Here is a 25,420-nt window from a genome sequence, read left to right as displayed (position 1 = left end):
TTCTGATTGTATGGAGATTTCGGGTGAGGACACATTTTGCTGGCGTAAAAATATATACCAGTTGGAATCCGTTTGGAAAATTTCTCCCAGAGTCCGATTTGCTGAAGTTAGAGTGAATATACGTTTCATATATACATCTCCCTACAAAACTATTGGAACAGCAAGGCTGATTCATTGTGCCTTTTTTGCTGTAGACTGAAGACATTTGGGTTTAAGATCAAAACATGAATACGAGAAGAGAGTTTCGAATTTCAGCTTTTATTTCCTGGTATTTATATGCCGACGTGTTAAATGGAATAGAACACAGCAAATTATGTATCAGACAAGATTTTCTTAGCATTCTTTTTTTTTTTTTATCATAGAATTTTTATAGGAAATTTGCATTTTACACATTATAACACCACACCCAACAACCCCAACAAAACAACCACAGCCAAAACCAAAAGAAAGGGGTTGTTTTGTTGGGGTTGTTGGGTGTGGTGTTATAATGTGTAAAATGCAAATGTGTAAGAAACAAACAATCAAAGAAAAAACACAAAGAAAAAAGACAACAAAAAAAAAAACAAAAAAACAACAAAAAAGGGTAAGATGATTAGTGTTTACCGACTACCTCTCCTCAATCCACCTCCAGGGTGCTTACATCATTGAAGTAGGTAATAAATTGTTGCCATTTTCCCAAAAATGAGTCTTAGAATTCTTTACAATTTTAGCAGTGATGTTTTTTTCCTCAATAGAACAGGTTATAAATGTCAAATTGGGCAGGGGATCTGAATCTGAATGAACTCTTTAGCTGTGATTTTTCTCCTTTAGGCAGATTTTAGCTTTACTTCTGGTGTCAGTGAAGTTACGCCTGTAGTTTACAGAACTATATTATGTAGCATATGTTCAAACTGGGCCGTGCAAAGGGTTTTCCCAGGCCGCCGCACATTTTAAATTTGTGTTAAATGGGTGATATCTGGACTACAGGCACTGTAAGATGATGACTGCTCAAAGTTTGAGTTTGATGGAGTGCACTGTAGAGAGACAGAGAGACAGACATACACATTTATGTGTATTCAGTTTTTTTTATTCTAGTTTTTATTCCTATTTGTATAAAAGATTCGTTCTCATTTCAATGCTTTGCCAATACTGTAACTGCAATTACAGGCATGCTAATCGAAATGAATGAAATGCACTGAACTTAATTGAATTGAACTGAATGAATTGAAATGAACTGAACTGAATTTAACTGAATTAAATTGAACTGAATAGAAATGAATTAAACTGAATGGAATTTAATTGAACGGAATTGAACGGAACTGAAATGAATTGAACTAAACTGAATTAAACTTACTTGAACTGATTTTAATTTAACTGGACTAATTGATTTGAAATGAAATAACTGAACTGACCTGGAATGAACTGAACGGAAATTAACTGAATTGAATTGAACAGAAATGAATTGAACTAAACTGAACTGAAACGAATTGAATTGAACAGAACTGTATTGAACTGAACTGAACTGAATTTTCAAGTTACAGCTTTACCACTGCTACAAAGCATTGACACTAGAGGCTCTAAAAACGCTAAATAAATTAATTTCAGATGTTTTTAACAGTAATCAACGACTTCTGACCTTTTTTTCTTAATGTATGTTTATTCATTTTTTACGTCTACACTCACCAACCATTTTTACAAGAACACCTTCATTCATGTTCATCCAGACAGCCAATCATGTGGCAGAAGAGCAATGCATAAAATCATGCAGGTACGGCTGAAGAGCTTCCGTTAAAGTGAAAGAGAATGTTTCAGCAACAGGTGTTTTAATCCGTGTCACTTAAATATTCTCTTTCACTTTAAAAAAATATATATTTGTTTAGCAAAGGCGTGTCACGTTTTATTTTTTCTTTTTCTTTTTTTACAGGGGATTGTAGTTTCTGGGTGTGATTCTACCTTCTATTAATTCTACATTCAGGAAAGACAAGAAAGACTAAATTACCCTGTCTTTGGATGAGGACCACAATGGAAATACATTTTTTGGATCTTCTGTTCGGACAGCATTCCGAAGCGGTATGGGTTAACAGGCCCTACAGGTTTCACAATCAACCTCAGAGCAGTGTGAGAATATTCTTATGTTTCTCACCTGCTTCTGCTCACCATTCCTTCTCATGGACATTTAAACACTAGAAGTGATGTCTGTAAAAACTACTGTACAGTCCCCCACCAAATCCACTGATTGATGCCATTGCCATACTTCAAAACCAGTAGTGTGATACAATTAGAAAGAAAAAAAAAAGGGGATCTTCATATGAAAATAATCAACAACAAGGTGGTGTGACGTGGCCTGACATTGTTTACAGCTAGAAGTGTGGCAAATACGAAAGCATATAGCCTGTACTTACTTGAAGGAAGTAGTTAATTAAGTAAATGTTTGGTGCAATTATCCAAAGCATCATTTTGTTTAGTTTAAAAAGATCACATGCTCTGTTTGAGATGCATAACTGGGAGGGACAAAAAGGAGTGTGTGTGGATATGATAAGTGGTAGTGAGAGGAGAACGAAAGCAGGCAGTGAACGGTACACACACAGGGCAGCGGCGGGAATCGAACCCCCAGCCCTGGAGTTGTGAGGCAACCATGCTAACCATTAAACCACAGTGCACTCTGATCTAATGACATACATTTAAAATGTAATGTGTTACATTACTGCATTATCAGAAAAAGACATTCAATTACACCCAACTCTGATCATCATGCTACAGAATGACATCGTAGACACAACCCCACCAAGACCTGGGTAGGGATCTTTAGAATGAGCACATTAATGCTGTATTAATCTGTCATTTGCAGCTACATCACTGTTAGAGCTGCAGTAGAAAGTCAGATACGAGAGTTCAGCAGAGTTCTTTAGCTTCTACTTTACTTTGAAATACTCTATTGGAGCGTTCTACATAGAACTTCTAGCAGTTCCCACTGAGGTAGCAGCCATTTCTGTGAATACATAATGGGCTAGAAAGTTCATTTTACAACACTGAAACTGTCTGCAGTTTTCTTGAAAAATCTTGAAAAAGAAGAAACTCGTATTAAAATTCGAATGTGACTTTAACTGTGGCATGGTTGTTGGTTCGGTCTGAAAGTTAGCCAGTGAGGTCGTTTTGTTAAAAATAAATAAATAAATAAATAAATAAATAAATAAATAAATAACCGGCTTCTTACACCAAGACAAGTTTAGAAACTAACCAAAATAAAAATATTTCCGCTTCGTTTTTGTTAAAATAATAGTTCACTCTGAATGTAAGACTGTTTTATGAGGAATATATAACACGTTAACCATCTCTGATGGTGATGGTGAGAGGTGCAGCACATTTCTTGGACATTTCTGTCAAAACGTTGCACACGAAAAGATCAAATTGAGTTTAAAAAAGTTTATATTAATATTTAAGAGCTAAAATGTTAGTAAATGATAAACATTGTTTTTAGACCTCCTATGCTTGCTAACTTTAATTTGAGAATTTCTTTTGACTAAAAAAAAAATAATCTAAATTTATTTGAATTTGAATGCAATTATTGAGCCACTTAAAATCTTCTACATAAAAATAATGAAATAAAGAATAAATTAATTCGAATTAAAAAATGAATTTGAATTATTTATGCACGTTTAATCTTCCTACCGCCATTTCCTGCGGTTTTATCACATGCTGGTTGTTCAATTTCCGGGAAGCACCACCTCAGGTTAACTTCATTTTAACTTCAACATATCACGCCAAAAACCGAATATTAAATATACAGTAAATGTACAGTAAACATAATAGTCTGTACTCGTTTGAACTTAAAGTCGTTAACAATGCACAATGTGGACTTGCTGCTTTGCTTTTTCGACCTTTGTAGCTCAGTACTTGCCATATCATGTCGTTTAAAATATATACAAAAGTATATATACACAATATAAGACTAAAAGTCAAGATATAAATAAGCATTTCACTTCACACCTCCATCGCCCCAACATCCTTATATTTTCATTTCCTTATTATAATCTTATATACATTATATATGAAACTTATATTACCTATAACTTCAGCAAATCAGACTTTGGGAAAGATTTTGCACATGCTTGCAGATCCTTTTTTTTTTGGTTTATTAATTAGCAGAATAATGTATTTCAGTGCCAAACAGATTAGAAGGATGTAGCAAGATAAGTAAAGAAGACCAACATATAAGCATTATACTAAATATAATGCTCAGGATACTCTAATCAACAAAATGTATAACATGGATATTAAGCATTAATGTTATGAATTGCTTCAAAATGGATTTTTAGTCCAGGAAAAAAACATACAGGAAGGCACATAAATGATCTGAATTTATATTCGGTTGCAGTTGATCTGGGCTCTTTTCTGCCAATTGTTCTAACACACCTGATTCAGCTCATCAGCTGGTAATCTTACAGGTTTTACTAGAGAAAACATTCAATTGTGCAAGTGTCCAGGTAGAAAGGGGATGAGTGTGTTGTATTAGTGCATTTGAGTTTGCATTCTTGTGACGTTTCACTTCTCCTTGACGAGGATGTCGGCAACACCGTGAACGTGTGTGAGCTGCTGACAGTCCAGAGAGACGAGAAGCTTCCGCAGACCAGATAAGGTGGGAGTAAACTTCACCGTCAGCGTGATGGTCGCCAGACTGCCCACGTCACTGGGTGAGAAGGAAAGATTGTGTTAATGTCAAACACAATGCCAAATAAAACAAATAATTCATGCCCTTGTTGTGTCATTTCTTTAGCTTAGTTAGAAAACTGTCAAAATTTCCAGCTAGACAAACACAGTACTTAAGAATTCCCAGACAGGAATATTTTGGGTTGTATATTTTTTTGGTCAATAAACGTGTCTCCTGTATATACAAATACTTAACTAGCTCAAAAACATTGCACCGCTAAGTGGATCGATATTTTAAATGACGTTAAATGGTCAGTGTGGTTTACCCGTAGAGGATGTTTTTTGCGTTCAGCAAGCCCAAGCCCTCGATTTGGAACGTGACTTTCGTCAGGACACATGCCAGTGGATTCTTAAATGTGATTTTTGTCTCCATCTCTCTCCCCACCACAGCGTGTCCTGCAGGCTGTAAAGCAGATTTGCAAGTAAAACAAAAGGAAACAGTAGGAAACCCCATTGTGTTTTATTCTGTAAAATGAAAGAACTTTTTAAATGCATGTAGATCTTTTTACATAAGCAACATAATAAAACGCGCTAAGTAGAAATTCAGATGTTTGTAAGCAGAAAGCTTCAAATGGGAGTCACTCGAGGACTTACAGTGAGGATGATGTCGGGCGTCCGCAGGCGGAAGTTGAACCTGGTAGCCAGAACCTGCTTGGTCTCACTGACTCGTCCAGTCACGGTGAGCATCAGCGCCGCCTGGTCCACCAGCTTGTCCTTGTACAAGTTGTAAGGAACGGTCCACTTTAGTGTCTGGACTATAAGAGGATCAAGAGAGAGGAACATAGTCTGAAGATGCTCAAATAGTATACAGTTCAGGGTTACAGACCTTGTTCAGGAACACAACAGATCATTGTCAGTCCTGGGATTTGAACTCACAACCTCTCTGTGACTAGCACAGAAGCTGACGTGAAGCTGTATGGCTCTCTGTGTGTGTGTGTGTGTGTGTGTGTGTGTGTGTGTTAATGCAAAGTAAGAGCTACATAATCTCCCACCTTTGTTGGGTTTGAGCTTCACCGCTATTTCATCCTTCTTCACTGTGTCCTTTAGCACTCCAGTATAGTACATGATCGCCACTTGGCAGTAGAGCTTGATACTGCGCTTTGCAGAGCTTCCATTATTCACGGTGAAGGACAGCTGAGCATCTTCACCCACCCACGGCCCCTCCCCTTCAACGGCAACCTGTAATTTGACATCCTCGACCACAGCATGGGAGTAGATTTTAGGCTTGGAACCGTAGAGGGAAGCAGTTTCCACGGCAATTCGTTCGGCTTCAGATCCTAATGATGAAAAGCAGAAAGGTGGGACCAGAAAAAAGATAATAACCATAGAAGAAGAAAAAAGGATTGTGAAGAAAAGACAATAATCGAAGGTTTGTGGTGAGTGATTTTACCTTCTGGGTGTTTGTAGAGGTGTGTGATGTCCACTCTGCGGTCAGAACCGACTGCCTTGGTGCTGATGTAGCGGCCCACAACGTTCTTCTCAGAGAAGATCTGAGTGAAGGTGCCATCAGCTTGTCTCTGCCAGAAGATCCTGTCACTATTCACCTACAAACACACAAATGCTGTGATGATGGCCCACTAAACAAATGTTGAGGTTTCTTACTCTTGTATATTACCTTCCACTATCCAATGAACCCTTAAAGAACCTTTGAGGAAACCTTTTTTATAACAGTGTACCTAGTACCAAAACACTATAGCTGTCAGAGATTGGAGTTAGAGTTCAACAAACTTGGCCACTTAATACCTACACTCTTGGAGAAAAACAGTTCTTCATGGATTCTTTAGAGGTTCATTGGATAATTACGGGTTCTTAGCTTCCAAACAGTGTTCATTGTTTTAGAGTTCTAGGTGGAAGGGTGATAGAAAAACATTTTGATGCAGGGTTCTATGCAAAGGCGTTCCCGCAGAGGCAAAATCAAGGCATTTTAACTAGAGCTGTTTGACGCGAGTTCTCATGTTCTTGGTTCTCGAGTCTGGTCTTAGACTCTGGTCTACCCTCAAGATGTTTTCTGTTTGTACTTGGACTTGTCACGGTCTTGGGTATTGATCTCGCTAAATATGGTCTTGGTTTCATCCAAAAGTTTCTTCTGCTGGAAAACAGCCTAGTCATTGGTGCAATACACAAATTAACCCCACTAGTTGAAGAAAAGGCTTTGAAAAAAGGATTTGATGGTTTTTGGAATTGAGCTTAACACAGTCTTGATTTAACTGGACTTGATCTAGACTTGGCCTGAGTTCAGACTCTGTTTTGACTCAATTTTGCGTTGTCCTGGACTTTGGACTTGACAATGGCAGTACTGACAGCTCTACCGTTACTATAATTGAAAGATTTGTCCTTACCTCAGCAAAGACAAAGGGAGCATCGTATTTGAGATAGACCAGTCCATCACGGATGGCTGCCACAGGAGCAGGACCACAGCAGAACGTGCCCTGACTTGTCTCTTGAGGTGTGGCATCCACCACCTGCCAACCCCCCATGCCTAATGGTAGATCAGGCCGGGCCATCCAGGACTCATTCCACACATGAAAATTCCTGTAGAGAGAGTGAAAGTGTTAGTCGAAGAAATATAATTCTGGCTAAGATACAATCAGACAAGAATTATACTACAGTTCAGGAAAACATGTAGTGTTCACAACTAGTAAAACCATTTTCAAATTCATTCCATGAAGGGTTTTCCCCAGCCACCGCATACAGTATCTGGGCTGCTGCAGGTTTGAGTAGAAAGCTTTCTTTTTGCTTTCAGACTGGACTATACCCTGCACATGATGGCTGTGAAATGTGGGAAATGAGAATTGTGTGTGCTTGTACCAAATTGAGTCATTATTGAGGCTTTCAATGGGCCTCCATTTCTCATCAAGATACAAATCGGTCGTCAAGGAAACGTCAGTGTCGTGGGCAGAGCTGAAGTTTGTGATACTGCGGGTGGGAATGCCTAAACACCTGAGAACTGGGATTGGAGAGAGAGAGAAAGGTGGGGGGGGGGGGGATAGAGAGATAGAGAGAGAAATGTGTTAATGTGGAGGTCATTTTAAAATGTCCTTAAGCACAATAATGAATAGAGAAACCAACACTAGAGAGAAACTTTCCGTGGAGAATAGAAAAAGATATGTACTCATACCCGTGCTGGTGACCCCTGCAAAGACCCAGCACTGGCCGTATTTAACAGGCTTTCCTTCAGTTCTGTGGTACTCCCTCAGAATTTCCACACTGCCGTTCCACAACGTTGGCGACGTCCCGTTCGCATAGTTACTCGACCAGTTCCCTTCCAACACACCTTGGTCATCAGGAGAGTTGACCTGGCACCAAGAAATCAGAGACACTGAGGGTCATTCATAGGTTTTTTCTAAATTCCAGAAACAACTCAATTGCTGTCTTGTATGTTTCCGTGAATATAAATGTGTACGCGAATGTGTATGTAATGTTTAAGAATGCAGTATGTAGCCATAATAATGATTATACATTCACTAATGTTGGCTTTTGTGGCTGTAAAAGACACTCACCATGGTTGACACAAGTCTGACAATATTAACGGGATCTCCCCAACCTGAAGCACGTGCTTGACTCTTCTCCAGTATGAACAGACATGCTGCGAGAATCCCATCAGCAAACTGCACACAGGAGGACACACAGTTACACTCCAACACAAACAAGCATGGAAAAAAAATGCATATATTACCTCTATATAAATTTTTGAATAATGGGATGGCATTACAGCACACGTGTACTAGTTCACAGTAAGCAATGCTAACAGTTGGGATTATCCTGCCTACAGCATAGGATACACTTTATCTCAAAATCACAAACACTTACTGTCTGTAAATACTGCCTAAGTAGTAGTAGTAACTCTGAACCTGAAGTGAGAATGAGGTGAAGTGGTAGAATGAGTAGGGGAAACAGGTAATACCTGTCCAAAGATCCAGGTTCTGGATGAAATCTGACTGTCACTTCCAAGGTAGAGTGTTCCCACATCGTTCAGAACATACTCGTTCCTCTCGTCCTCTTTATCCATAAACACCGAGTCATCTGAACACGGCAGACAGGGAGAAATAGTGCTGTTGCTCTGGAAATGTGCACTGGAATTGATAGAAGTCGTGATCCTATCATATTTCTGCTCATGCTTACCTTCACACCAGGGGTTAAACAGCAGGTAAATATCATTTTCAGGCTTGCGAAGATATGTGTTACTTCCTTTTGGGGTCCATGTTTTCACACTGAGCTCATAACGACCAATGGGAGCAGTTGGAGAGGTGTTGACGGACAGTTTTATCCTGGTGTCTTTCTGTTCGATAATCTTGGCCTCCCAGCTATTGTTCTCTAACTTGTCGACCACAGGAACAGTCACTAGGGTGTCTTTTGATAACGCTGGAAGAAGGCCTGTAACATACACACAAACAATTATGTTCATCGTCATAGTGTAGGAAGTATAAATGTATGAAAAATGGCCTCTCAGTACACCTTACCTAGCTTGAACTCGAGGGTTAGTTTGTCAGATTTGGGCTCAAAAGCTTGTGAGAGCTCGATCCACATCTGAAAGCTCTGCCCTCGACGGATGATGAGGTTATCACTTTGGTAACGGTCCGTGTGATGCTCCAGGCGGTTTTGGCCTGATTTGGACTTGAGGAGGTCTATGGAGCACACTGATAACTGACCATCTGAGAGAGAGAGAGAGAGAGAGAGAGAGAGAGAGAGAGGAGAATAAAAGAAAGAGATATATTTACTTGAATATGCACATACAGTAAGTGACTTGATTTTAAGTACACAAATGATCTCTCAGTTCTTTGCTGCTTACAGGTAGACAGTGGTGGCTTTACGAAGTCATCATTACTCGTGGCAATGGGGAAGCGGCCAACATTGCTGGATCTTGCAGACATTCTAATGAAGACAAAGTAAAACAAACTCATGTGTGGAATAGAGGAAATGTAATATAATTCACAGATGCATTCTAAATTCATGTATGAAAATCACAACACAGTAATCCCACTGCACATTTATTATATCATTAGCATCTATTAGTAAAACATTGCCTTCTCAGATGACTGGAAACCTAATGATCAAGGAAACAGCGTGTACGGATATAATTACCCAAATTGATCATTACCAAACCATGCCCAGACCACAAATTTTACTATTAAAATGTTTTTACAATTAAAATGCCATTAAAATGTACAGGGTTAGGAGCAAAGCAGCACGGTCAATACAGCATAAATAAAACTTAAATAGTGACAGGTAACCATACACTACTGTATATTAATTCACCAGTTTAATGACTCTTTTAAAAACTTTTAAATTGCGTTTCTTCTGTTCAAAGGTTTTCAGAGATTTCAAAAGTGGGGACTGTTTCTGATTTCTGTAACAGCAGCTATGACGGGACTGTGGCTGCAAATTACAGGTTTTTATTAATGTCTTATATGCGTTATAGTAACAGCTTACCCAAGCTCAATTAAAAACCGTTTTCCGTAAGCAGACCTTCATTTAACGTCTCCTGTGTCAGCACTTTGATAAATGAAGTGACAGTTCAGTTCTGACCATCTTGTTATATTTATTACTGACATCTTTCTGCAAGAATATAAAGATTATATATCTATATATCTATCTAATATCTATAGATCTATCTATTCATCTAAAGATCTATCTATCTATCTATCTATCTATCTATATATATATATATATATATATATATATATATATATATATATATATATATATATATATATATATATATATATATATTTTAATGCAGTCAGTTTTGCACTGGAAAACTTGCACTTGAAAGTAAACGTTTTAAGTAGTTTTACCAAGTGTAACATCAAGGCTAAATAAATAGACAGCCTAAATTGAAATGAGCTAATACTTATACTAATGGTCCGGCTTCTTCTCTCTCCTATTGTTCAGAGCAACATGACCCAATCACAGGCGTCTGTTTATTACCGTTCAATCATAAATTCTCAAAACGAGAGTACGATCCGGTGTCACTCTGAAATGGATGAGGTTTTTTCTCTTTTTTTTGTTGATCTGGTCCATTTCAAGATTTCTCCCTTGTGCCATCTCAGTGAGTTTCTCCTCGCCATTCAGGTAAACATTCACCAAAACAGGTATCAAGATTTGCTCTTACCTGACTCTTTGGGTCTGGGTGGATTGCAGAGAATACACACACACACACACACACACACACACACACATACATATTTCACTGCATGTTTGTCCCTCCCTTCCAGTCTCAAATACAGGGTGTGAACTTTTTAAAAGAAAAAGAAATGATAATTATATAATAATTATAAATGATAATTATTTTCCACCCAGTCTGACCTGTAAAGGTCAAATGCTTCCTTATTTGCCAGCTTTAAACAAGCCCAAATACAGGGAATATAATAAACTCATATTGTGGGTTAGAAATTCTGAGTCTGAATCTAAACTGATTTGTTTTCGATTCGTGAGCTCCAACTTTCTAGATGATAGTGCGTTTCAACTATCTGGATGAAAATAGTAAAACATCCCTTTACGCACCGAGATTTGACCGGATTCCTTGAATCTTTTAATTATATTGTTGACTGTAGAAGGTGAAATGCCCAAAATCCTACCGATTTGTCTTTGGGGAATTTTGTTCTCAAAGTGTTGGATTATTCGCTGACGCATCTGTTGCAGATTGCTGAGCCTCGACCCATCCTTGTTCTTGAAGGACTAGGCCATTTTTGGAGGTTCCTTATATACTATGATTAGATGATTGCCTCACCTGTTTCACATCACCTTTTTATTTCAACTTGTCACATCGCTATTAGTCCTAAATCGCCCCTGTCCCAACTTTTTTGGAACGTGTTGCAGGCATCAATTTCAAAATAAATCTTCAAAAAACTATGCAGTTGATTAGATAAAACAACAAATACAAATGCGGACACTAACCATATATGTATACACACACACTATATATTCACATATAATAATATATTTTATATATATATATATTTATTATACAGTATCTTACAAAAGTGAGTACACCCCTCACATTTTTGTAAATATTTGATTATACCTTTTCATGTGACAACACTGAAGAAATGGTACTTTGCTACAATGTAAAGTAGTGAGTGTACAGCTTGTGTAACAGTGTAAATTTGCTGTCCCCTCAAAATAACTCAACACACAGCCATTAATGTCTAAACCGCTGGCAACAAAAGTGAGTACACCCCTAAGTGAAAATGTCCAAATTGGGCCCAAAGTGTCAATATTTTGTGTGGCCACCATTATTTTCCAGCACTGCCTTAACCCTCTTGGGCATGGAGTTCACCAGAGCTTCACAGGTTGCCACTGGAGTCCTCTTCCACTCCTCCATGACGACATCACGGAGATGGTGGATGTTAGAGACCTTGTGCTCCTCCATCTTCCATTTGAGGATGCCCCACAGATGCTCAATAGGGTTTAGGTCTGGAGACATGCTTGGCCAGTCCATCACCTTCACCCTCAGCTTCTTTAGCAAGGCAGTGGTCGTCTTGGAGGTGTGTTGGGGTCAATATCATGCTGGAATACTGCCCTGCGACCCAGTCTCCGAAGGGAGGGGATCATGCTCTGCTTCAGTATGTCACAGTACATGTTGGCATTCATGGTTCCTTCAATGAACTGTAGCTCCCCAGTGCTGGCAGCACTCATGCAGCCCCAGACCATGACACTCCCACCACCATGCTTGACTGTAGGCAAGACACACTTGTCTTTGTACTCCTCACCTGGTTGCCGCCACACACGCTTGACACCATCTGAAGCAAATAAGTTTATCTTGGTCTCATCACACCACAGGACATGGTTCCAGTAATCCATGTCTTTGCTTGTCTTCAGCAAACTGTTTGCGGCTTTCTTGTGCATCATCTTTAGAAGAGGCATCCTTCTGGGACAACAGCCATGCAGACCAATTTGATGCAGTGTGCGACGTATGGTCTGAGCACTGACAGGCTGACCCCCCCACCCTTCAACCTCTGCAGCAATGCTGGCAGCACTCATATGTCTATTTCCCAAAGACAACCTCTGGATATGACGCTGAGCATGTGCACTCAACTTCTTTGGTCGATCATGGCGAGGCCTGTTCTGAGTGGAACCCGTCCTGTTAAACCGCTGTATGGTCTTGGCCACTGTGCTGCAGCTCAGTGTCAGGGTCTTGGCAATCTTCTTATAGCCTAGGCCATCTTTATGTAGAGCAACAATTCTTTTTTTCAGATCCTCAGAGAGTTCTTTGCCATGAGGTGCCATGTTGAACTTCCAGTGACCAGTATGAGGGCATGTGAGCGCGATGACACCAAATTTAACACACCTGCTCCCCATTCACACCTGAGACCTTGTAACACTAACAAGTCACTTGACACTGGGGAGGGAAAATGGCTAATTGGGCCCAATTTGGACATTTTCACTTAGGGGTGTACTCAGTTTTGTTACCAGCGGTTTAGACATTAATGGCTGTGTGTTGAGATATTTTGAGGGGACAGAAAATTTACACTGTTACACAAGCTGTACACTCACTACTTTACATTGTAGCAAAGTGTCATTGCTTCAGTGTTGTCACATGAAAAGTTATAATCAAAAATTTACAAAAATGTGAGGGGTGTACTCACTTTTGTGAGATACTGTATGTATATGTATATATATATATATATATATATATATGTATATGTATATGTATATGTATATATGTATATGTATAATATGTATATGTATAATATATATATATATATATATATATATATATATATATATACACACAGATTATATATATATATATATATATATATATATATATATATATATATATATATATATATATATATATATATATATATATATATATATATATTTATATATTTTAGTGGTTAGCACGTTTGCCTCTCACCTCCAGGGTCCGGGGTTCGATTCCCGCCGGGGCCCTGTGTGTGCGGAGTTTGCATGTTCTCCCCGTGCTGCGGGGGTTTCTTCCGGGTACTCCGGTTTCCTCCCCCAGTCCAAAGACATGCATGGTAGGCTGATTGGCATGTCCAAAGTGTCCATAGTGTATGAATGGGTGTGTGAATGTGTATGTGTGTGCCCTGTGATTGATTGGCACCCTGTCCAGGGTGTACCCCGCCTTGTGCCCCATGCTACCTGGTATAGGCTCCAGGTTTCCCTGCGACCCTGAAAAGGATAAGCGGTATAGAAGATGGCTGGATGGATACACACACACACACACAGTCTAAGAAATAAATCCATAAAATAACAGTAAAAGTGCTGGCAGTTCATTACACGGATTTTGTCCTGTAATTTAAAAAAAATTGAAGAAAATGTGAACCTATAGTATAAATAAATAAATAAATAAATAAATGAATAAATAAATAAATAAAAATAATAATTAAAAAAACAGTACATTTTCTGCTATCTAATGGTATACCTAAAGGTTAAAAAAAAAAAAAAAAAACTACAAATGTTAAATAAATCCATAAAATAACCACCTAATACATTTAATATATTTGAATAGTTTTTGTTAGTTCTTCTACCTCCTAGTAAAACCAATCTAAAGAAAAAAAATGCTTAAAAATGAAGAGTGCATGATGTGGATGAGGTCATTTGTCCTGAAAATAAGCATGAATTTATGAACGTTGTCTTGAGTGTCACAGCTACATCGGTCTGCAGTTATTCCACTAAAATAAAATTATATTGGTGCTTCAAAATAATATTTTGTTGAACGGCCGTCAGATATTTTGATGTGATCTAATTTGGTCCCCTTGGAGAACAGTTTGGACAACCTCGCCTTGTCTGCAATCTTATCAGCAAAGGATCACGGAGGGACTGCAGAAAAGACTGAAGACTCCTTCATGGAGACATACTGAAGCGGCAGGTAATGGTGTGGAGCTGCATAGCATGATTCTGTAAATAAATACATAAATAAATAAAAGACGCAACATGACGCAGACTATTGAGAGACGCTTTATTCATGGGTTTTACATGTAAATTTTAGTGCGTGCGTGCGTGCGTGCGTGCGCACACACACACACACACGCTCTCTCTTTCACTCGATATTTGTCCCTCCTAGTTAAGCGTCTCAGATACAAGGTGTGAGTACATGTACAATCATGTCTGGCTCAGTCGAGTAGATTCCATTGTGAACTTCCTTTATCATTAGAGAGATTGTTACATCATAGAGCAACCTCTCCTTATTTTCCTAATAAAGAAGGAATGAGGAATGTCACTGGACACAGGCACACACACACACACACACACACACACACACACACACACACACACACGGTAAAGCACATCTTCTCAGCATGCAGAATTTGAAACACATAAGGAATAAAACACTCAGAGGTACGCTCTTACAGGAAAATAATGATGCTACCTGACATGAAGCAGATTTATTGTTGATTATTTTACTAGAACCTCACATCCTGAAGTGTTTCATTCCTCTTATACCACAGCAACTCATCACTGATTACAATAATGTAAATTTTTATCCATTTACAGTTACATTTAATATTGTGGAACATCTAACCAATTTAGTACCTGATATCACTTTCGTTACAGCAGCTGTAAACAATCATTACTTCACCAGCATGTCTCTCTCCCCCTCCTTCTGTCTCTCCCCCCCCCCTTCGCTCTCTCCCTCTCTCTATTAATACGACAAAAAAAATGACTTTTACAAAGCACTGTCACCGGAGACTCCTTCCACGTCCAGGATTACAGACATTTCTAAATCCGTTTATGTGGAGCGTCTACTGTAAGTCCTGTAAGTCCATGTGAACGAGCTGTTACTATAGAAACAATGACATATTACAACAGGCGAATTCGTATAAACCTGTGTGCTGCTGTTACAGAAAATAAATCAACACCCAATCAGAATTTAACAATGCTGTGGTATACATTAATACACACACACACACACACACCCCCCCCCCCCCCACGGGAGTTTATCAGAGTAGAAGGTCAGTAAGTGATGGTAGCAGCTTGGCTAGCTCTGCCTCGATATCGGCGGTCTTGGTGACCAGGTTGCCACGGAGATCTAGCCTGGTGAGCTTCGGACACGTTGCGAGTGGCGATAGGTCAGAGATTTTTGAGATTTCTGTCAGCCAAGTTCAGAAAAAGCTTATCTTGTATAAGAAACGGTCAGACGGAATAATCTTTTCATTAGTTTTAACAGCAAAACACAAAACAAAACCTCGTACTCAGACTAGAGAGTAAATTCGAGTCTAAAATTTAAACGCGAGTGATTTTGTGACCACCAGTGATTTGTAGTTGAATCACAATATTCACTATACAGTAAGGGAGTAGTAATAATAATAATAATAATAATAATAATAATAATAATGTTCATTTACACTGTTATTGATTCCCAAATTAGTACACATTTCATGTAAGTGATATCCAGATTGTTTGGAGTATTACTGTATGTTTCATGTATAAACTGTATCAAGGATATTTCCCAGTCATAGGACTTGGAAGATTGTTACCGTAGTAACGAGAGATATGATAGCCTCCAAACCGGCATTAAAAAGGTGCACTCAAATAAATAAAGAAATAAATAAATATATATATATATATATATATATATATATATATATATATATATATATATATATATATATATATATATACACACATACACACACATACACATACACACACACGTCATACAATTTTATATGCATACGATGGTAAATTGCGTTATGACCCTGACCATGAACCTAACCGTTACTGCTTTCTTTTGAAATATTATTTCAATGCTGTAGCATCATTTTTATAAACCTTTACAGACCGATATTGTGTAACGTCAGTGCATCAACGTGGCATTTGAATTTCCTGAACCTGTCCAGATAAAAAGTACTTAAACAGGTGTTTCAGGGTTTTGTTCCAACCCAACTTGCACCAATTTAACACACCTGACTCACCTAAATATCCCTAAACTTTAATAATCAGACAATAATTATTAGAAATAAGGTGTGTTGGGACGCACGGGTTACCACAGAGCCATTGCCATTACACGCCATTACATAGAGGCGTTCTGACAGCCTAGATTTTTTTATGTCTGTCTTCATCAGCAGGTGTTTTGGTTCCGTTGGGCTTCCTTTTTTTTTTTTAAATAAAGTGGCCGAGGTGCTTTTTGTGAAAAATTGTACTTGTTCATCAACTTTGGAGGCTGTGCCATGACCCAAAAAACAAAACAAACAAACAAAAAACCCCAGACAGCAGCAATGGCAGCACTCCTGTGAGATTAGACGTGCCCTGGCGTGAGACGACAATTCCTCTCATCCAAGTCACACTCCTCTTTTTTAACAATGAGCAGTCATGTCATCCACTTAACTAAAAAGCCATCACACCTAGCATACTTTTGTTCTGTCTGTTGTTGTGTGTCAGTGAAAACCTGTAAAAGTTATGCAAGAGTGTCTGTGTGTGCGTTGTATAGCCCTGCCCCTTGAGACTTGAGAATCCAGGAATCCCATTTAACCTTATCATCACTGGTTTGAGAAAAAGGATACGATTGTTTTTCAAAGACACCTCTTCCAGTTTGGACAGGTGGTACAGTCCCTCCAGATTCTCTATGGCATTATCATCAGCCTCCAGAACCTGAGAGAGACCCCCCCCACACACACCCCACACAAATACAAAACACACACACAAAGAACAAACCATTGTTACACAGCCAGTCCAAAATATTTCCTTTGTAAAAATCTTTAAAAATAGGAAGTTTACCTCGAGACAGTGCAGCATGGCGAACTGCGGCGGCAGCTTCACGAGCTGATTGGAGCACAGGTTGATATGAGTGACCAATAGGAGCTGGTCCAGGTGGCAAAGCATGCTCAGGTTCTTCAGTGTGTGAGAGAGAAAGAGACAGAAAAGTAAACTGTAAAAATGTACAAAATAAAAGATGTTTAATGCGCTCGCACAGTGCAGTACTCAGTTACAGAGCTGGATATTTACGTTTTTAAAAAAAAAAAGGCACACCTTAGGTACCGTTTGTATTTATCTTTAAACATGAAAACGTGAAAACGGCACTTAAACAAGTACACAACTGGACCTTAAAGGATTTGCATAGTGATTCTGGCACCAATTTCTCAGATGTTGCTGTAATTGTGTTAATCCTGTGCGAAGTTAGCGGTCACGTTAACGAGGAACCCGCCGATAGCGGTATGAGCGTAAAAGTTTAGGCTTTTTGAGGAGGCGAGACGGCTGGACGGATTAAAGGACTAAAAGAGCCGCTGCGTCGCTGTCTTTAGGTACAGATGAAGGGAGGGCTAAATCCCACTGCAGAACCATCAACAGGAAGTTGAACAGCGTCGTAGAAACTGAACGTAGAAAACTGTTCACCGAAATGAAAACAGATATTGAAAGATTACAATGGAAAAATAAAAAGGAAAAAAAAAGCTTGATAAAACTTAGAAGACCAAAATGTTAATTGTAAATATGAATATGCGAGTTGTTCAGGGTGGATTTTTTTCCCCTTTAAGGACTACTGTACCTTTAATAAGCTATCTTCCCTGATAAAACAAGCTTATATATATATATATATATATATATATATATATATATATATATATATATATATATATATATATATATATATATGAAAGGAAATCACGACTGCTGCGTGACGGTTACCTTATCCGACAGGCTGAAGACCCGTACCTCGGCGTACTCCATTTTCAGGATAGTGTTCTCGATCAGAAACTTACTGCAGAGATCGCTGTAGTAGGAGCTTCGCATGGGGTCCACTTCCTGTAAGAAAGTTACAGACGTGTTTACTTAAATGATAAATTCTAATAACACGTACGCACAGCAAAAATAAATAAATCACATTACGTACTGGTGTAACACTTAAAAGAAACGTGTTACAGAAAACTAGAAATTCAAGACCGCGACACGTGAGAAAAGGTGCATTATTAACCGTTTTATCACGATATCAACCAGAACCTTGTTTTTAAGATTTTACGTAAAAATACAGTAAACCTTCAGTGTCTGGAAATGAGCGAGTGTCTCTTTCTCGTGACCTAGAGGATCCAGAGCTCTCATCAGGAGGATTATAGTTAAAAGGCACCCTGAGGGAGGCAGAAGGGGGGGGGGGGGGGGTGAGGGCAAGATAGACCAAGAACATTTCTTTTAATTATATATTTAATGTATAATATCGAGCACATCAGGGACTCACATTTATTCTGAGGCTCCAGTTCCAGGAGCTGAGTACAGGACTGGAGCTCAGACTGGAGAACTGACGTCTTCTCTACAGACAGCTCACTCCTAACACACACACACACACACACACACACACACACACACACACACAAAAACACATGCCACTAACTGCAGGACTATCATTTAGGTTACCTCCTCAAAATCATTATTACTATGTGTGACAGCATTTTCGTATTGTTTGGCCTCTAGTGTATACACACGTGTGCGTGTGTGTGTGTGTACCTGAAGAGCTCCTGATCCGTGGCAGAGTCCCTGCACCAACTCTCCGTCCGACCTGATGGGAAAAGAAAGATATAAATGAACGTCTTAAAGAAGACGAATGTCTTCAGTTTCGGGTTGTGTTGTGTTTTTCACATTGAAATAAAGGCATCTTAAAATATAGCCGCTCTTTATTTCTGCTCAACGTAAATAACGTATAGGATGTAATCCAATAAAAGAATTCTTCTTCTCATACACACACACACACACACCTGTATAGAGAGCACAGTCTCGTTGTGTGTGTTTCTCCATCCAGTGCACCGTCAGGTTGTGCTCATTGTTGATGTCGCTGATAGAGCCGGGAGGAAGCTCGCACAACTGTGTGAGTGTGTGAGTGAGTGAGTGAGTGAGAGAGAGAGAGACAGACAGAGAGAGAGAACAGATTTAAAATCATCCACGAATGACTGAATTTAACATTCTGGTGACTTTATTGAACAAAAGCTTTTGTTTTGTTTTTTGTTGAAATGTTCCGTTTGTGTTTTCTGATTTTCAGAAACGCTTCCCTTGCTTAATTACTTTTCTTGGATTATTTTTCTAACCTGTAATTTTAGTATCGTCGTGCTCAAAACAAACAACTGAACTGAAATCAGCTGCTGTGAATACACAGAGGAAGAGAAATTACCCAGACGGGGCTGTGGCGAAATCGAGGGTGAACACTTCTCCACTCCACCTGCTGCTGAGGCTGACCATCTAACACCAACATCAAACTCACAACCTGAGAGAGAGAGAGAGAGAGAGCGAGATTAAGTTTCTACCTCTACTGAAGTGATATTGCATAATAACAAATAACAAATAACATAATAACAAAACTCTAAACTCATTATAAATGTCTCACGTTAACAGGTTTGGAGAAAGCCACAGCGACTCGCTCTCCCTCTCTGCTCACAAACACACAGCTAATCACCTCCTCACGCTCAGCTAGCACAGGGAGGAGGAAGAGGAAAGAAACCACCTCATCATCATCATCAACAATAAGCCAAAAATCTACACCCCCCCCACAACACATACACCCCATACATCCCCTCTACACACACACACACACACACACACACACACACACACACACCCCCATACAACACACACACACAAACTCCCCCTCCACCCCCACACACAGACACACCCCTACAACCCCCTTCCAACCATAGCCCATTCACCCCTCCACACACAAACTCCCCCTCCAACCCCCCCACCCCCTCACAACCATACCACATACACCCCATACATCCCCTCTACACACACACACACACACACACACACACACACACACACACACACCCCCATACAACCCCCTCCACACCCATACCCCATTCACCCCTCCACACACAAACCCCCCTCCACCCCCCCACACAGACACACCCCTCCAACCCCCTCACAACCACACCCCATTCACCCCTCCACACACAAACTCCCCCTCCAACCCCCCCACCCCCTCACAACCATACCCCATACACCCCTCCACACACAAACTTCCCCTCCAACCCCCCCACACCCATACCCCATTCACCCCTCCACACACAAACTCCCCCTCCACCCCCACACACAGACACACCCCTACAACCCCCTTCCAACCATACCCCATTCACCCCTCCACACACAAACTCCCCCTCCAACCCCCCCACCCCCTCACAACCATACCCCATACACCCCTCCACACACAAACTTCCCCTCCAACCCCCCCACACCCATACCCCATTCACCCCTCCACACACAAACTTCCCCTCCAACCCCCCCACACCCATACCCCATTCACCCCTCCACACACAAACCCCCCTCCACCCCCCCACACAGACACACCCCTCCAACCCCCTCACAACCACACCCCATTCACCCCTCCACACACAAACTCCCCCTCCAACCCCCCCACCCCCTCACAACCATACCCCATACACCCCTCCACACACAAACTTCCCCTCCAACCCCCCCACACCCATACCCCATTCACCCCTCCACACACAAACTCCCCCTCCACCCCCACACACAGACACACCCCTACAACCCCCTTCCAACCATACCCCATTCACCCCTCCACACACAAACTCCCCCTCCAACCCCCCCACCCCCTCACAACCATACCCCATACACCCCTCCACACACAAACTTCCCCTCCAACCCCCCCACACCCATACCCCATTCACCCCTCCACACACAAACTTCCCCTCCAACCCCCCCACACCCATACCCCATTCACCCCTCCACACACAAACTCCCCCTCCACCCCCCACACACACAGACACAACCCTGCAACCCCCTTCCAACCATACCCCATTCACCCCTCCACACACAAACTTCCCCTCCAACCCCCCCACACCCATACCCCATTCACCCCCCCACACAAACTCCCCCTCCACCCCCCACACAAACAGATACACCCCTACAACCCCCCCACAACCATACCCCATACAGCCCTTCACACACAAACGTCCCCTCCAACCCCCCTACACACACCCCTCCAACCCCCTCCCAACCATACCCCATTCACCCCTCCACACATAAACTTCCCCCCCAACACCCCGCCCAACACACCCCTACAACCTCCCCAAACACACCCCTACAACCCCCTCCCAACCATACCTCTCCACACATACACCAACACACACACCCACACCCACCTCTCCCCAGGAGCCAGCGGTAGTAGAACCATGCGCTCTGGTCATTTGGGTCGGTGAAGACGGCATTCTGCACCAGTTCATATTCTAGACACAAAAGAAGTGACATTAACACTTAAATGAAACGCCTTATGACAAAAAACAAAAACATTCTCTGAGATATGAATTCATGTCTTACAGAAGCCTACATCTGTTTTTTTTTTTATTCAATCATCAACTTTTTATTCAATAAAAGCTCACAAATGCCCTCTTCTGGACATTGTGTGAAATTGTCACAGTGTATGTGTGTTTATGTATGTGTGTGTGAGCTCTGACCTTTTAGCAGCTGCTCCTCACACACTCGGTGCCCGTGTGTCTGAGGTGAGGCCGTGGGCACTGTGCGAGTGCGTGTGTGTTTTTGGCAGGCTGGCGCCGGATCGGATGCGGGCTGCAGGTGCAGGAGGGGCAGCAGCGTGCTCCGGTAGTGCCAGCTTGAGTAGTTGGAAAAGTTTGAGCCAATCAGACGATCTGTAAACTGGAGCTCCTGTTCCACAGAAACTCCGGACACCTTCACCACCAAGCGGCGGTAATCCCAACAGTGAACTGAGAGAGAGAGAGAGAGAGAGATAAAGTGAGATAAAGTGAGAGAGAGATAAAGAGAGAGATAAAGAGAGAGAGAGATAAATAGAGAACATTAGGACAAGAACGACCAACAAAAAGAGGCACTGGATATTAAAGTGTTTGGATTAACACTGATCCATTAACTAACAACAGATTTATAAATTCTGCCGAAAAAACAAGGTCTTCAAGTTTTTTTTAAATAATTTTAAAACTGCAGTTTATAAAGTTTCAGCATGTTGCTCAACCTTTAATCATCATATATCTGGAAAGGAAATAACTTTATTTAAATAAATAAATAAATAAATAAATAAGCAATACTGCTGAATAATGGACACATTTAAAATGTGATTTCAGTATATTTTTTCTGGCCCTGAAATAAGCTCTGCCCCCCCACCTTGAACAGAGCTCCCCAGCATTACAGCTTTCCTTTAAAATGCAACCTAGGAGGCGTGAATTTTTACTAAGTCTGTGTTTTACATCATGTAAGCACAGTCACAGACAGCAGATGGCTCGAAAAATCATGGATGGCTCCTTTAATTTCACACTCTCGTTGATGAACACATGACAAAGTGAAAGTAAGACGTGACTGTTATGAAAGATGGGATTAGAAATTGAAGTGTTTATGTTCATGCGATAAAAACTTAGCTACATCATGCAAGAAATTAAACACTGAAATTTAATTTCTTAAATTACCACCCCCCCCCTGCCCCCCTCACCCACCTCCGCCCCCCTCATCCACCTGCCCCCCCCCCCCACCTGCCCCCCTCACAGTTTCGGTCGTCCAGGCTGAGGCAGCGGTCACACAGCATGAGCTCTCTCTTCCAGTCGGGTCTCGGGAGGCGGGACGACACCCAGCCACGGTGATGCCAGCTCCCGTACGACTTGGGGTTCACTTTCAGACACGCCTCGATGAAGAGCAGCTCGGCTTCATACAGTTTCTGCATCTCTTCCTCCTCTCTAGAAAGAGAGTGAGACAACAGGGATTTAAAAAAAAAAAAACAACAACAACAACAAAAAAAAACTGCTTACAGAAAAAGACACACAAAGCATGCTGGGAGCTGTAGTTCTCTCACTTGACAGTCTCCAGGTGCAGAAAGATTTCTCTCCTGTAGTTCCACAGCGTGGCAAAGTCTGGGTTAGAAGCCAGGAGCTGCTGCGTGAGCTGGAGAGCTTCTTCATCCAGCTCACTATTACTCCTCTGAGCGAGTGAGAGAGAGAGAGAGAGAGATAAGAATCAGGGTGACAATTGTTACTGCTGCAGCTTGGGCACATTTAATAATAATAATAATAATAATAATAATAGGACTTATCATTATTATTATTCATGATAATGGGAAATCATTTTCCATGCTTCATGACTGACCTTTTTGAAGATGGCATCTCGAACCGTCAGGTACACTTTCAGTTTCTTCTCTCGCTCTTTCCTCTTCTCCTCTTCCTGCTGAGCAGTGGACTTTACCTTCACTCGACCGTGCTGTACAAGACAGAAGGAGTAACAGAGTAAATATGAGAGAACAGGTGGAAGAGAGAGAGAACGATACAGAATGAGAGAAAAAGAGACAGACAGACAGCAAGAGAGAGACAGACAAAGAGAGAGAGACAGAATGAGGAAAAAAAGAGTCAGACAGACAGTAAGAGAGACAGACAAAGAGAGAGAGACAAAGAGAGAGAGACATAATGAGGAAAAAAAAGAGACACACAGACAGCAAGAGAGAAACAGACAAACAGAGAGACAGAATGAGAGAAAAAGAGACAGACAGACAGGGAAACAGAGAGGGTTGCAAAAAGGGAGAGACAAAGATTGAGAAACACACACAGGCGGAGACAGATGGAGCAAGAGAGAGACAGAAAGCGGGAGAGAGAGAGCCAGACAGAAATATAGACAGAGCGAGAGAGAGACAGATAGTGCAAGAGAGTATGAGAAAGACACACAGAGCAGGAGAGACAGACAGATAATCAGACAGACAGAGAGCGATTCCGGCGGGTAAGCGTTTGAGCTCCAGATCACTCACCATGGCGCAACACGAGTTTCACGTCTGAAAAGAGAAAATAAACCAGAATAAATCATCCGTCTGAACTCGGTGCGGCTCGGTGCGCATGCGCGAAACCACCCAGCCGACAGTCTCGTGCAGTATAACACGAACCCATTGAATGCATCGTTTCTCCTTCTTTTCAATGTAAAATGAGATGGCTAAAATAAAGCAAATAGGTTATTAACAGGTCACAAAGAGATGTCACGTAACCAGGCCAGCACTTATTATTACCGTTACTCCGCAGACTGTCACTACTGCCTCAGTTTAGCAGCTGAGAAATCAGGAAACGCGGAAAGAGACAAGAAATAAAGGTGAAAATCACTCACAGTGGAGCTGAAACCGGACTCTTCTAACCCGCTCAGTGACAAACTGCAGGTCAGACCACAGAAATAAACACTCCAACTGTTCTTCCCTCACTGTGTAATGCTGTTCGCTCTCAGAACGATGTACGTTCACGTCGAAGGTAAGTTGACTACAAATTGCACTTACTTCCGTCTCCTTGCAATGACGTCACTTCTGTTTTCTAAAACGGCAGTGATTTTTTATCTTAAATTAAAATTATATTAAACGATTCACCATCCGGTTAGTAGTTTCTATATGTTTGGCTATTTTCTTTATATTCTCAATGTTTAAACATTTGTATGACTTATTTAAAGACCGGAGTCTTTTAATTTTGGACGCCATTTTCTGATGAATACGTCCTTTTATTTTTAATCGAAATATATAAAAGAATTTTTGAAACTTTTTGCAATTTCTACATGGTTTGTCGTCATTTCTTTTACATTTTTTTTTTTACTAAATATACAATTTGTATCATGGATGTAATTTACTTAATTATACAAACAAATTTATATTTAACCAAAGCAGTCACTACTCTCAATATTTCGTTGGGGTTTTTTTTTTTTTAAACAGACTAGCTCTGGCAAGTTTAACCAAATGTTATTTAATTCAATTAATTGCCATTACCATTATAGCCATTACAGTATGGCCAAATGTACTGCAATGACAAAAAAAAAAAAAATATTTTTACATACAATCAGAAAAAACAAAAAG

General features: G+C 40.6%; 2 protein-coding genes across 2 annotated transcripts; both read right to left on the bottom strand.

The window, feature by feature from the left end:
• Positions 1–3,946: 3,946 nt before the first annotated feature.
• LOC128619410 (protein-glutamine gamma-glutamyltransferase K-like) lies at positions 3,947–9,505 on the bottom strand. Its single transcript, XM_053643584.1, has 13 exons — positions 9,498–9,505; positions 9,147–9,403; positions 8,809–9,060; positions 8,591–8,709; positions 8,187–8,294; positions 7,805–7,982; positions 7,495–7,633; positions 7,026–7,218; positions 6,077–6,230; positions 5,679–5,963; positions 5,281–5,441; positions 4,953–5,089; positions 3,947–4,666 (listed from the first exon to the last, which is right to left on the bottom strand). Exons 1-13 carry the CDS (start codon positions 9,503–9,505, stop codon positions 4,522–4,524), a joined length of 2,136 nt encoding a protein of 711 aa, XP_053499559.1. The 3' UTR covers positions 3,947–4,521.
• Positions 9,506–14,600: 5,095 nt separating this feature from the next.
• On the bottom strand, positions 14,601–24,860 carry rabggta (Rab geranylgeranyltransferase subunit alpha). The gene is made up of 17 exons (XM_053643186.1): positions 24,694–24,860; positions 24,347–24,370; positions 23,698–23,808; positions 23,408–23,532; positions 23,104–23,291; positions 22,050–22,316; positions 21,738–21,821; positions 19,964–20,046; positions 19,751–19,843; positions 19,341–19,446; positions 19,093–19,144; positions 18,827–18,915; positions 18,631–18,719; positions 18,283–18,399; positions 17,377–17,490; positions 17,163–17,250; positions 14,601–15,748 (listed from the first exon to the last, which is right to left on the bottom strand). Exons 2-17 carry the CDS (start codon positions 24,347–24,349, stop codon positions 15,600–15,602), a joined length of 1,758 nt encoding a protein of 585 aa, XP_053499161.1. The 5' UTR covers positions 24,350–24,370; positions 24,694–24,860; the 3' UTR covers positions 14,601–15,599.
• Between the last annotated feature and the right edge of the window lie 560 nt (positions 24,861–25,420).

This window comes from Ictalurus furcatus, chromosome 15 (assembly GCF_023375685.1).
Source record: "Ictalurus furcatus strain D&B chromosome 15, Billie_1.0, whole genome shotgun sequence".
Classification (NCBI taxonomy): Eukaryota; Metazoa; Chordata; class Actinopteri; order Siluriformes; family Ictaluridae; genus Ictalurus; species Ictalurus furcatus.
Note: the sequence above shows the minus strand (reverse complement) of the source record. Positions and strands in the feature narration are given on the sequence as shown.